Here is a 12228-nt window from a genome sequence, read left to right as displayed (position 1 = left end):
GATACGCTGATCAAAGAGAAGATATTGCTCAATAAATATTCTTTATTTTTCCAGATTATTTAATCTACAAACCCATTTGCACTGACTATCATAGCGAATATACTTTTTCTTTTTAGCTTTCGTGTGTTAATAACGATAGAATAATTTCATGAATAAAATCAGCATTGTACAATTAGGGTGTTTTCGTTCAGTAAAATTACGTACATTGGAGATAACTCTCAGTCAGCAATCGAGTTGCGCGGCATTCAAATGTGAAACAAACAAACGAAAAATAATAGTCTATGGTCTGGCGTTTCGAACGAAATCCTGATTGAAATATATCACTGTTGCAGTCATATCATCTCTGAACAGTCGGACCACGTCTGGCGGCAACGAAAGCATATGTGATAATTTTGAATGTTCAATACCATAATCGGTTCCGCCGAGCGCATGTCGAATCAAATGTGTTGCACCGTTTTTATCTGCCGGTTTCGTTTTCAGTCCAGCTCTGCAGAGAAAAACAAAAACAATTTTTTTTTTGAATTTTCGCGGTAATTTGTTTTTTTTTTTTTGATTTCCTTGAAAGAATCCAAAATGAATACAAACCTTCTTTGTGACAGCATTTGAGCGATTTCGCTGAGTTTAAGATTTCGTTTTGGAAAGAATGGCTGCAAAAACTGCTTTCCGATCATGTGCTCGCCAACCAATTTAACGGCTTGAGTTGCTGTCATAAAATCCCAAATGCCATCCGTTGCGATGATTACAAATCGATCGCGTGGCGTTATCGTGTGGTAACTAATTTCTGGTTCAGCCGTTAAATATGGTGGCGTGAGATAATTTGGCGGTATCACATGCTCTCCATAATAGGGCACAACGTATTTCTTGAGAATATCTATGGGCCATTTGTAACGAAAATCACCGAATGCTCGCAACGGTGCCAATTGACCAAGTAGTCGTTCACCCCGGATTACTGTGTCACGTTCACTGAGCGGATGATCGCCAGTGATTCGTCTCACTTCAGCTAAATTATCTGAATTATGTTCGTTGGTTAAGCGTTTCGTTTCCCATTCACCAGCCTCATTTATCGAACCCAGTACGGCCAAACAATCGCCCGTGTTAGCAATATGCATATCCATACGATTAATGTAAACAACACAAGCAACAGCTCCCGACATTGCCACCGATAGCGTTCGAGGTGTTTGATGCTCTAACGCTTCGGCCGCGATATCCCTATCTAGCTGCAGAAAGGCGTTTTGCAGCGCAACACTTATTTGAAAATTGGAGGGATCTTCATAGCATAAATTCCGGGCATATTTGGCGAAACTCTTTTCAAATATCGCATCAATTTCGTCCACAAAATCTACCTTATCGTTATGGCACTGTAGAAATGAGTTGCTCTTCGCACCTTCGCTCAGTTTCTTGCTCAATACATCTGGTGTTACCAAACTGGCGGCGATATAACGCATCAATCGCTTGCAAATGATTTGTGCACATGATGGACCGGCATGACCATCGAATACACCAAACAGAGAACCTACCAAAACGAATTCAATGGATTTTGTTGATTAGCATGGTTCAGAAACTGCTAATGAAATGTGTCAACACTCAACATACCATTTGTGAATAGACACGATGCCTCACTTCTTCGATCCTCTAGCGGATTATTGGACGCCACCTGATTGGAATCATAGCTTTTAATCGATGAATCTGTAAAATCGGTCGTGAATTCCTTTTCATACAATATTCGATTGACCTATACACACACACACACACACACACACACACAAATAGAAAATAACTATGAATCACAACTCAGTTCAGAAGAAAATCGTGGTGGCAATGGAAACACTTACGTCGTGCGGTGTGAGCTTAACACTAGCCGCTGTCCTATAGCACTGAACGAAAATGCGTGTTCCATCTATTTTCAGTCGAACACCAGCAGCAAGGCGATTGGTGATAAAAAGCATTTGTTATGGGTCTTTGTGTGTGCTGTCGTTTTTCTGTACTAGAATTTTTGGTGGTCACCTCTGCACATTAACTTCGCATTTCTTCAAATGGTTCTAATTAAATTTCGGTTCTATCAAATTCAACTAATTCTCATAATTTCGAGCGCCTGGCTGATTTTTGACAATGTTGACACTAGATTTTGCAAACAAAAATCGCTTATTCAATTGGCTTAATCCTTTTGAAATGCTGATCACTGGACTACGATACAAAGACTACGACTTTGTTTATCATTACTTTATTTGGTATTGCTGTGACATTTCTGCGGATTTTTGACAGTTTGTTGATTTTTTGAGGTTAATCGTCAAAGCAACCAACCAGTCAGTGTTGGTGAAAGGCTGAATAATTATTTACGACCAATTTTTTCATTTTGCTAATGAGCATGAGAAATGTGCATTGCATTTGATTGCTATCGCAATTAACAGCGTTGCATGTGCAAACGTCATCAAATTTGTTGCAACGCATGGATGCATCCACCAGACCAAATAAATGAAACGACTGTTTGGTTTTATTTGTTGATTCTTTTTTTATTTATATTAATTCATTGGAATTTCACTATCAAAAATAAATTAGAAAACAACTGAATCCTTTCTTTTTCGTATAAACGTTGAATTGGAACTGTTCTGTCGCTTTGTTTTTGTTTTAATTGATTAACATCCAAAATTGTGTTTATTGTAGTTTTGCTTTGCTTGTTGTTTTTTTGTTGTTGTTGTATATTTGTAAATAACATTATAAATAATGCCATTGATTCGAACAGATCCAAGACATCATACTAGAAAGAATTATAGACCAATGTGACGTCACAACGACGGCGAGAGATGGATTGAAGTATTTCGAGTTTAATCGTCTTCGTCCGAAGAGTCTGTGGTAAATTCACTTTCATTTCCATGTGGATCCTCCTTTTCGGACTCGGACTCACTGATATCCCATTGAGGATGCTCTGTTGGTACAGCTGATGCCTCCTTAACATCTAATTTCAGTTCGAGCTGCTGATCCATGCCTACATATGAATCTGTCAATCAGAAGAAAAACATAAGAATTGAATAATAAGTATAACCATTGAGATCGGATGTGTTTTTTGCGCCTATTGTTTTACCTGATCTCAAGCATACGGAGAATGTATAGACGCCCGGCCATCTGGGTGCTGTGAATTTTAATGCAACCTCTTCACGATCAACCAAATTCGTGACATGGTATGGGGCGGTCAGCAGTGTTCTTGATTTTCGATCACAAATATACGTCCACCAATATTCCTGCTTGTCTTCTGGGAAGTATGGACAGTGTACGCTATGCGATATTTTCGATTTACCCTCCAGTTTTTCGCGCTTATTCAATTTCTTCTGGAACTTTTCCCATTCTTCGTCGTCGTCCTCCACTGAAGACACTTTCTTGTCGTTGTCTTCGTTGTCCGACGAACGATCCGAGCCACCAGCATCATTCTTATCATTTTCATTGTCACTATCGCCGGCCACACCTTCCGAATCAGATTCGTCTTTTGTTGGAGCTGCCGTCTTCTCACCGCCCGACACAACTTTGGCGGGGTCTTGCTTCACCGCAACCGGTTGCTTCACTTTGCCTCCTTTGTGTTTATTCTTTGCACCGGCACTTTTGTGTGATTTCCGTGGAGCAGGCTTAGCCCATGCAGAACGTTTCACCGGTGGAGGTGCTGGTGCTTGCTCCTCGTTTCCTTCACCCTCTGGTTGCTCCTCATCGTCACTGCAATAGGACAAATGAATTTAGAAATACGTGTCTTCAAGAAAGAAGAGAAAAAAAAACAGTTGACATGACATTGGGAGAAACCTACTTGATGCCCTGTTTCTCAGCAACATCAGCATTGCCAAATAATTCACTCATATTGCTGCGCACCAAAGTGACTGTAACTGTAACTATTGCACCAGCAGTAACAACATTTGTATTTTCATCGTCAATAACTGTAAACAAATGGAGAGGAAGAAAAGTCATGGTCAACGTGTTGTCGCTTTGACATTTCATCAAACGGCAATTTACCTTCGCATCGAATGCTAAAATCGATGAGCGGCATTCTGCCCAAAGCACGCAACACCTGTTCGTATTCAAAGTCGCTCAAATGCTTCAACACGTGTCGGCTTTCATCTGGTTTCAGTTGGGCGAATTGTTGTAAATTTTTGATGTGACGCTTTTTCGTTGAGAACATACGCAAGTGATCATCGGTTACGAAAGGTAACTGTAAAAATGGACTCTTGAACTCCCACAAACCTTGGATGATCATTGGCGATAGTTTCATGCAATTTTCAATGGTTTCAATGCTTGGCAACTTTGAAACTGTAAGCAGACAAATGCAATTCATTTAGTACAACTAGCGACAGAAAATGCCCAAATGCGAATGTGTTGTTGCAATAAAACTTACTTCGACGTGCGTAGGCCAACATGATGAGTTGATTGACACAGGACACCATTTCTTGGATCAAATATGGGCATTTTTGTACGATACATTGGCGATCGATGTCCAATGTGTCTGGATTGAGTTCGATACGGCCTAAATGTGCATGCAAAATGGCGCGCGCTTTCACCGAATACATCCTACACAGAGGCACTTCTTTACATTTCTCGTTCAAATTTGGCAACTGACGAATTAGCTGCAAAAAAAGGGGTACAAATGAGCGGTGTGTAACAGATAAAACAGATAAAAAAGCCCATTTTTTCATCCGCAACTTACCGAAGGAACCTCGTCATTGTCCGATGGTCGTTCGATGATTTGTGAATTGTGACGTTTGTCGAATTCCAAACTGGCGGCCAAAATCATGATGACACGTTTCATGGCCATTTGAGGTGTTTTGTGGAAAAAGTATAAATATAATTGTGTTGTATCTAAGAGAACCTTATCACCGCTGAATCGAATCGAGCGATACCACCATGTGCCGACCGCAACGGGCAGCGCAACCATAAATACCAGTGCATACAATCCAAGTACCCATACGGAATTTTCCTTTTCAACAATCCATGATGGCAACGCAATACCGAATGACATTGCACCTGGCCCATCTGGATTACCGTATTTTTCCCAGTTTTTGCGCGATTCTTCGTCGGTCAATGCTTGATACGCTTTTGACAGTTTCATAAACGCCTTCTCATCACCGGTCTCTTTGTCCGGATGCAGTTGCAGCGAGAGTTTACGATAGGCACGTTTAATTTCTGCCACCGATGCACTCGATTCCAAGCCCAAAATTTCATATGGATCGAAATTGGACATTTCGTAGTCGAACTGTGACACTCGATACGTTAAATAGGCTAACAGCACCCATCCCAAAATGATCAGTAATTTCACTAAAAGTTCCTTAAGAAATCTATATGGTTCCGAGTTGGCGATGATCACGCGTTTCTTGACACAACCCGGGCATTGACATTCATCTTTGTATTTGTTTGGATCTGTATGGAAGCAGAAGAACACCAATAATCATCATCAGAAAATGCACTGTGAAATGTTCTGATTATGAACAAAAATAAAAATGCGGGAAAATGGGGAAAAAACAGAAAATGGTTCGAATTGTGTTCACGGTTCTAAGACAATGATTCAGTAGTGCCAGTTGAACGCGTTTACTGTAATTCTTATTTACAGTTGAGTGCGTTCGAATGGTGTCAACAAAACAACATGTTGAATTGACTCTGCTGGCTCGTCACAATTTCAATAATCGTCAAGAAACCATTGTGCACAATAAAATACGAGGTCTTAGTAATCACATGCACAAATTTTTCTCGTCTCTGCTATTGTCGTTGAACAATTGAACAGACGTGAAACAGATTGGTTCCGTTGTTTCGAAACAACATACGCGAACGCAAAGTGTCACACATTTACATGACGACGAAAACGTGTTCCGAGTGAATTACAAATCGTTTGTACGTACCTTCTTTTCTCTTGCGTGGCCAATAGTATAGTGTGGCCGGTATAAGGATCAAAGCCAAAAATGATAATAGAAAATAGAAGAACGTTCCACCGCTTTCATCGTACTGAAATTTCTGTCCGGCCATCTCTGTTAAAGTGCAGCTCGTTTACTTTTCATGAATCCAAGCTGTTCTGACACTGGGCTGAATGCACACAACTCAACACCGTAAGAATGACTTTACGTACACCGTAATAGTAGTATACTTCACTTAAAATGCCACACCACCAGGAAACTCTGTCGCTTGTTCTTGTTCTCTTTTTCTTTCTCTCCGACACACAGACACACCAAATTTCGTTCGTTTAATTAAATTTATAAATGCGTGAATCAAACAAATACGGAATCAATGTTGAAATTAATTTCAACAAATAAAAAAAAATATTGTTCTATGTTAAAATAATGTGAACATTTCACTTCCACCAATGAACACGTATATTTCAAGAGTTGATACGATGGCTCAATTCCGAAATGTTATTCAATAAAACTTCAATTAAATTTTACTGTTTTTATCATTGTCTACGACCTATTCGGCCGAAATAATGTTATCGAATGAAAGAATCAGGCGAACAGTAAACGAGAATTCGTGCACAAATGAACTGAAATAAAAAAAAACCAAATTGTTCCGCCGTGACAAACAATCATTCGTGTTTCGTACAAAATTTCAATTTAGCGATAGACGTGTCAGAAGTGAGAGAGATAGCATTCCATTAGAGAAAGCTAATGTATATGAACCAACACATAAACGCGAGCGATGACGATGATGCAGTCACAATGTATGAACCGCGCGTACAGTTTTTATGAAATGTCAATCGAATCATTATGGCAGATTGCCTAGATTTGTTTCTTTCCCCACAAAATTTTCTTATTGGATTCATTTTTCAAATTATCAAAATATCCTCTACGTGATGCATTTGCAAAAAAAAAATTTCAACCGAATTTGCGATAAAAATCAAAGGTTTTGTGGACATAAAGGAAGGTATCGATTTGGTTGCACTGGACAACCCTAATGTAAATCAACCGAGTTTGATGCTGAACCACGCTTTAAATGGTCGGCGAATCGAATAGTTGTCAAAATCAACAAGGCAAACCCATCACTGTTATTAGTAATTCAAAATTGTCATTTCACACATAAATGAAGAAAATATACAAAGAATTTTAGGCGTGAACCAAACGACTCCATCATCAATACACACAGTGGATTTTATGCAACAAATCGGCTTCGATACATGAAAACGCTGTCAATCCGACGTGAATCGAGCGGCAATCCGGTGGCTACTTTTTTTTCTCCCTTCATTAAATCGTTGCAATCGATCGAATATCGTGAATAAGACTTTTTCATTGATCTTAAATTTTTATTTTGGTTCGTTTTATTTCGGCACATAATAAAAAAATACGAAAGGGAAAAAAGGCAAAATGGTGATTAAAGTGTACATTAGTGGAATGTCGGGTAACAAGGAGGTAAAGATTTTTATGAGAATTTCAATAAATTTCATTCATTTATGTGCAATGCATTTATGTGGGATGAAAATGTGGAATATTTAAACGAAAATTTCGTGTGCCCAATATGCAACCGGTTTGTGTTTGGATTGCCGAAAACTTGATCTGGATACGGAAAAAAAAGTTAATTGTGTTGTTCTGAATGATTAATTCATGCGATAAGCGGTGACTAAATGCGATTTAATTTATGCAATGACACAGGCTCTGGCTGTTGATTTGCTGACACACACACACACACACACACACACATATCCCAAAAAATAATTGGTCATCATCATTTAAAGAATCCAATCAGTCGCAAATCGCCCCAATATCAGCCGTTTGTTGCTGATGTATATATGTACATTGATGTGCCTCCGTTCGCATTCTAATTTGAATTTATGCAATTGAAGCGATTCAACCGCGATGCGGTTGCCGCATTACTATCTATGCTAAACCCTCTCTCATATTTCCAATTGGAAAAGAAACGACATTAGATGCTGCTTCTGGTGATGATATCAGTTTTCCGAAACAAATTGGCCAATTCGATAAATCATTTTCAATCTGTTTATTTTCAATAGCGTCGAACAGTTTTGCCATTTGTTTTTTATTCGATGTGTGTTTTTTTGTGTGTCTTCATTCCGTATATTCACAGCCGTGTCTATTTTTAAACACAAGATATTTATTTTTATTTCGTTCTTTCTGGTTTTTTCATTTCATTTCATCCTTCGGCACTAAAACGACGATTTTATGTTGCGATGCGTTGTGTGAATGTGTGCATTTTCCATCCACATGAAGGAAAAAAAACGTCATTTTTTTTTCTTTTGTGTTTTTTTTTTCAACGGTTGGTCGATATGTCACGCAATATACTCGACCAGTGAGCTAATCATATGTTACAGATACAGATACAGTTACAGAGAATTCAATATAGCACGCCTGTTGTTTATAAACAATATTATTATTGTTATTATGGACGGCTACAAATCGATTTTGGCGCAATGAATTTGCGAATATTTGCAATGAAATGCGATGTATTTGTTTTTATTCTGTTTTTTTCAGGTCAAGAAGCGGCAACAACGCGTCTTGATGATCCTCGACAGCAAAAAAATCACCTATGATGTGGTTGACATCTCCGAACCGGGCAAAGAATCGGAAAAAGAGTTTATGCAGGAAAAATCGACCAACAAAGGTGCAACGATCAGCGATCAAGAGCCCAGACACGCATTGCCTCCACAACTATTCGCCGATGATGAATACTGCGGTATGTATATGCAAATTGTAAATCAATTTTCGAGTTGATTGCATTAGTTTTCTTTTCTTTGATTAAACGACACACCAAAAATAATTTTGCATTCACACCCAACCACACACACACACACACACACACAGGTTCTTATGATGAATTCGATCTGGCAAATGAAACGGACACACTGGAACAATTCCTCAAATTGGCACCACCTGTTGAAGAGAACAATGGCAAAAAAGAGGTTAGCAATGACAACTAAAACCATTCAGCAGTGAATGAACAAATAACTCAATGAAGACATTGAACTAAAAAAAAAACAAAAACCAACAAGAACAAGTAAACAACTAAAAGCCGTTTGTTTGCGCGCTTAACCAATTTAACCATAAGTAACCTTTTCGTGCGAGTTTATTTTGTGGCAAGTAAACGCATTTGCAAAACCACAAAATGACAGCCGAAGCAAATGTAACAACAATAACTAACAGATGGAGTATCTTCTTTTCATGTAACATTGCATTAGAAAAAAAAATTAAAACTAATCAAATCAAATAATGAAAAAAAACAAAAAACAAAACAGAAAGTTTGAAAGAAAATGAAAATCAAACTTATATTTATTATATCCATAATATTGAGCGTAAATCGTTTACAACATAATCAATAACGGATTCGATCAATAGGAATAATTCTGTTTTTCACCGGCATAATAAACCAATTAGCAAATAGAAAAAGTATTTACTAATAACATTGTTTGTTTTGGCATAACTAGCATTTTTTCTCCTTGTAATTTGTGATAGTTGAAAACTGTGTCTGACTACAGCAATACATTTTAGAAGCATTGTTCCAAGAATCGAAAAGAAAGCACGTTCATGACTCACATGTATAGAGTCAATGTTGATTAAAAATTGAAATGAAACTCGAAGAAATGATTTTGATGCCAGTTACATGAATTTTTTACGCTTCACATTAAGCCTAGCTTCTCGAACACACTTCGAAGGAGAAAGAAAAACCAATTCACAGGCGCTTTCGTTCCTAATTAATGACTTTGCATTTTTCGTACATTCCTACCTATTATTTTCTTTTAATTAATTACTTTAGTTTTTAAACGTTATCTGATAATTTGTTCAGTATCGTCGATGAAAATCCATGAATCAAACGACTGGCCTTTTTACTCACATAATTTGATCCATAGTTTTCTTTTTTATCAAGTCAAAATGCTCATAATTTACTACTGATTCAAACATTCAAATTCCCAAATTCATTCCGACGAATAATTCCAATCCGTGTGATGTAAGTGAAATTAATTTTAATCCGCATTATTTTCATTGACATCGTATTTTTTATGTAAATGTTTATTTTTCTTATAATTTTTTTTTAATTGGCAATTTAGCAAATAAACCTATATTTTTATAAGTATAATGCGTATTGTGTTTGTTTGTTTAATTCCGTTTGTGACAACGAAAAATTTTGCTTTGAATGTTTCTAACTCGGTTTTTTTTTGCTCCTAAACCCTTGAGAATGCGCCATTAAATTGTATTCAAACGAATCTTTGTCACTCATTTTACAACTGATTTTCCATTGATAATTGTCCCCCTCGTATCGAACCCGTTGAAACCTATCCGAATATTTGCATTCTAACTGTGTCAGTCGGATAATGATGAAGCCAAGAAAGAGGAAATTGATGCCCAAGATAAGACCGATGGAGACGAGAAAAAGGATGGCGAAGAGAAGATCGATGCGGAGGAACAAACGGATGGCAAAGAAAAGACCGATGGGGGGGAACAACCGGATAAAACAAAGGAAGCTGATGGAAATGAGAATGAAAAGGACAGTGAAGAGAAAAAACCTGAAAATGATGAGCAAAAACCAGATGAGTCCAATGATGCCACCAAGGATGGACAAGATGAAGAGGTAAAGAAATCAGATGATGCAAGCGAAACGGCTAAAGAAAATGAGGAAAAGATAGAAAGTGCAACGGATGATGATTCAGAGAAGCCAAAGGACGATGAGTCGTCCAAGGATGAGACAAAAAATGATGATGTGACTAAGGAATCCGATTCGAAGGAGTCCGACTCCGAGAAGGAGCCCAAAGAAACCGCACCCAAAAATGAAGAAGCTAAAGATGTTGATTCAGAACCGTCCAAAGACAATGAATCCTCCAAGGAGGAAGACGTCCAAGCAACAAAAGAAACAGAAATCAAGCCCGAAGGCGAAGAATCGTCCGAAGACAACTCAAAGGCAACTAAAAGTGAGCTTGATGCACCGAAAGACGAAACTAGTAGTACAAAAAAAGAAAAAGAAAAAGAATCTGTTTCGGAGAGTGAATCAAGCGACAGTGACAGTGACAATGAGCCTGCCGACGATGCCAAACAGACGGAGAGTGAAACAATAAAAAAGGACGTGACAGAAGAAAACAAAACAACTGACGATACCAAACAATCTGAATCGGAGAGTGAATCCAGCGACAGTGACAATGACAATGAGCCTGCTGACGATGCCAAACTAACGGAGGGTGACACAACCAAAAAGAATGAAAAAGAAGACAACAAAACCACTGACGATACCAAAAAATCTGAATCAGATAGTGAAAGCAGCGATGACTCCGAATCAGAGGTTTGATCAAAAGCACATATTATTTTCTATTGTTCAGGCTTTTTAGCCTGACTCGGAAGTTCCTTATTTTTGGTAGGAATTGATGTTATGAGTGTATTCACTCGTTGCGTTCAAAAGACGAAGCAAGTGTTAATAATTAACAAGAAACTCAAATGTTCCTTCCTTTCAAAACAACAACATTACTATCAGACCCATTAACTCCTTAAAGTAAACTGTATAAATTTGACTTCGAATGAAAAAAATATTAACTCTATGGTATAAAGGTTTCAACAAATTTCAATGCAATAATCTCAGTCGATAAATCTTTGGAAGGTAATTGTTTTTTTTTTGTTCATCTACAAAAAATCCATTTCAAACTAAAGGAACTTTGGTAAATATGATTTTACCATGCTGCAAAAGAAAACGTTGAATTTGTCGACTGATTGAGAATGCCAATAGCGTTAGGTAAATGTGTAAAGCCAAATTTAAATCTATTGCAGGAGAATGGAAAGGAAGAGAGTGCGCCAAGTGAGACCAAGTCACCCGAAGCAACAGACGAGGATCGAACAAAAGAGACTGCCGATTCATAGATTTAAATGTAAAACCACTAACATCAAGATCAAAAATGCCTAATTTATTGAACGACTCCGCCGCCTGTTACACATAATTCATCCACATAAACCTTCTTTCTCTCAGTCATATTCATTCACACACACACACACAGTGCACACAATTGAGAAAAGGAAAACACCAAATCAGCTATACTTGGTTTGAAAAACGATTTAAAACGACAATCGATCCTAATAAGCTTATATAGTAACATATTTCATGGCAACATCAATTCATTCTAGTGCCATGAAACAAGTACAAGTTGAATGGATGACCTGTGTTTTGGATTATCTCAAAATGAAGCTTGCCTCTCACATTTAAGGTCTTTGCGTTTTTGTCGAAATTCGTTGTCGCCATTGTTAAAGTAATAATTTCGAATAAAAAAAACAACATTTAAAAATACACTAAAAA

General features: G+C 37.7%; 4 protein-coding genes across 4 annotated transcripts in view; 1 reads left to right on the top strand and 3 right to left on the bottom strand.

Moving 5' to 3' along the window:
* The window catches only part of LOC129574011 (trafficking protein particle complex subunit 3), a 62183-nt gene that overhangs the window by 27715 nt on the left and 22240 nt on the right, over positions 1-12228 (bottom strand). The gene's annotated exons all lie outside the window — the stretch shown is intronic.
* On the bottom strand, positions 25-2244 carry LOC129573987 (pyruvate dehydrogenase [acetyl-transferring]-phosphatase 1, mitochondrial). The gene is made up of 4 exons (XM_055455238.1): positions 1833-2244; positions 1594-1732; positions 586-1513; positions 25-487 (listed from the first exon to the last, which is right to left on the bottom strand). Exons 1-4 carry the CDS (start codon positions 1944-1946, stop codon positions 280-282), a joined length of 1389 nt encoding a protein of 462 aa, XP_055311213.1. The 5' UTR covers positions 1947-2244; the 3' UTR covers positions 25-279.
* On the bottom strand, positions 2490-6996 carry LOC129573975 (translocation protein SEC63 homolog). Its single transcript, XM_055455214.1, has 7 exons — positions 5865-6996; positions 4679-5388; positions 4370-4598; positions 3991-4284; positions 3788-3914; positions 3080-3699; positions 2490-2995 (listed from the first exon to the last, which is right to left on the bottom strand). The coding sequence occupies exons 1-7, from the start codon at positions 5986-5988 to the stop codon at positions 2823-2825; spliced, it is 2277 nt and encodes a 758-aa protein (XP_055311189.1). The 5' UTR covers positions 5989-6996; the 3' UTR covers positions 2490-2822.
* On the top strand, positions 6877-12228 carry LOC129573984 (protein starmaker). Its single transcript, XM_055455234.1, has 5 exons — positions 6877-7358; positions 8436-8637; positions 8766-8863; positions 10264-11229; positions 11709-12228. Exons 1-5 carry the CDS (start codon positions 7314-7316, stop codon positions 11796-11798), a joined length of 1401 nt encoding a protein of 466 aa, XP_055311209.1. The 5' UTR covers positions 6877-7313; the 3' UTR covers positions 11799-12228.

The sequence above is a fragment of the Sitodiplosis mosellana genome, unplaced genomic scaffold (genome assembly GCF_009176505.1).
Source record: "Sitodiplosis mosellana isolate CC-2019 unplaced genomic scaffold, AAFC_SMos_1.0 Smas_scaffold_6150, whole genome shotgun sequence".
In the NCBI taxonomy this organism is placed as follows: domain Eukaryota; kingdom Metazoa; phylum Arthropoda; class Insecta; order Diptera; family Cecidomyiidae; genus Sitodiplosis; species Sitodiplosis mosellana.
This window is presented reverse-complemented; position numbering and strand designations above follow the sequence as displayed.

What these genes read in the sequence shown, in the direction of transcription:
- LOC129573987 (XM_055455238.1), bottom strand. Translation starts at nt 1,946, where the DNA reads ATGCTTTTTATCACCAATCGCCTTGCTGCTGGTGTTCGACTGAAAATA. An exon ending in TTAAGCTCACACCGCACGAC is followed by an intron (nt 1,733 to 1,832) that starts GTAAGTGTTTCC and finishes GTGTGTGTATAG; the next exon opens with GTCAATCGAATATTGTATGA. An exon ending in CAAATGCTGTCACAAAGAAG is followed by an intron (nt 488 to 585) that starts GTTTGTATTCAT and finishes TTTTCTCTGCAG; the next exon opens with AGCTGGACTGAAAACGAAAC.
- LOC129573975 (XM_055455214.1), bottom strand. Translation starts at nt 5,988, where the DNA reads ATGGCCGGACAGAAATTTCAGTACGATGAAAGCGGTGGAACGTTCTTC. An exon ending in ACAATGACGAGGTTCCTTCG is followed by an intron (nt 4,599 to 4,678) that starts GTAAGTTGCGGA and finishes CTTTTTTTGCAG; the next exon opens with CTAATTCGTCAGTTGCCAAA. An exon ending in GCTGAGAAACAGGGCATCAA is followed by an intron (nt 3,700 to 3,787) that starts GTAGGTTTCTCC and finishes GTCCTATTGCAG; the next exon opens with TGACGATGAGGAGCAACCAG.
- LOC129573984 (XM_055455234.1), top strand. Translation starts at nt 7,314, where the DNA reads ATGGTGATTAAAGTGTACATTAGTGGAATGTCGGGTAACAAGGAG. An exon ending in CGCCGATGATGAATACTGCG is followed by an intron (nt 8,638 to 8,765) that starts GTATGTATATGC and finishes ACACACACACAG; the next exon opens with GTTCTTATGATGAATTCGAT. An exon ending in AGAACAATGGCAAAAAAGAG is followed by an intron (nt 8,864 to 10,263) that starts GTTAGCAATGAC and finishes TAACTGTGTCAG; the next exon opens with TCGGATAATGATGAAGCCAA.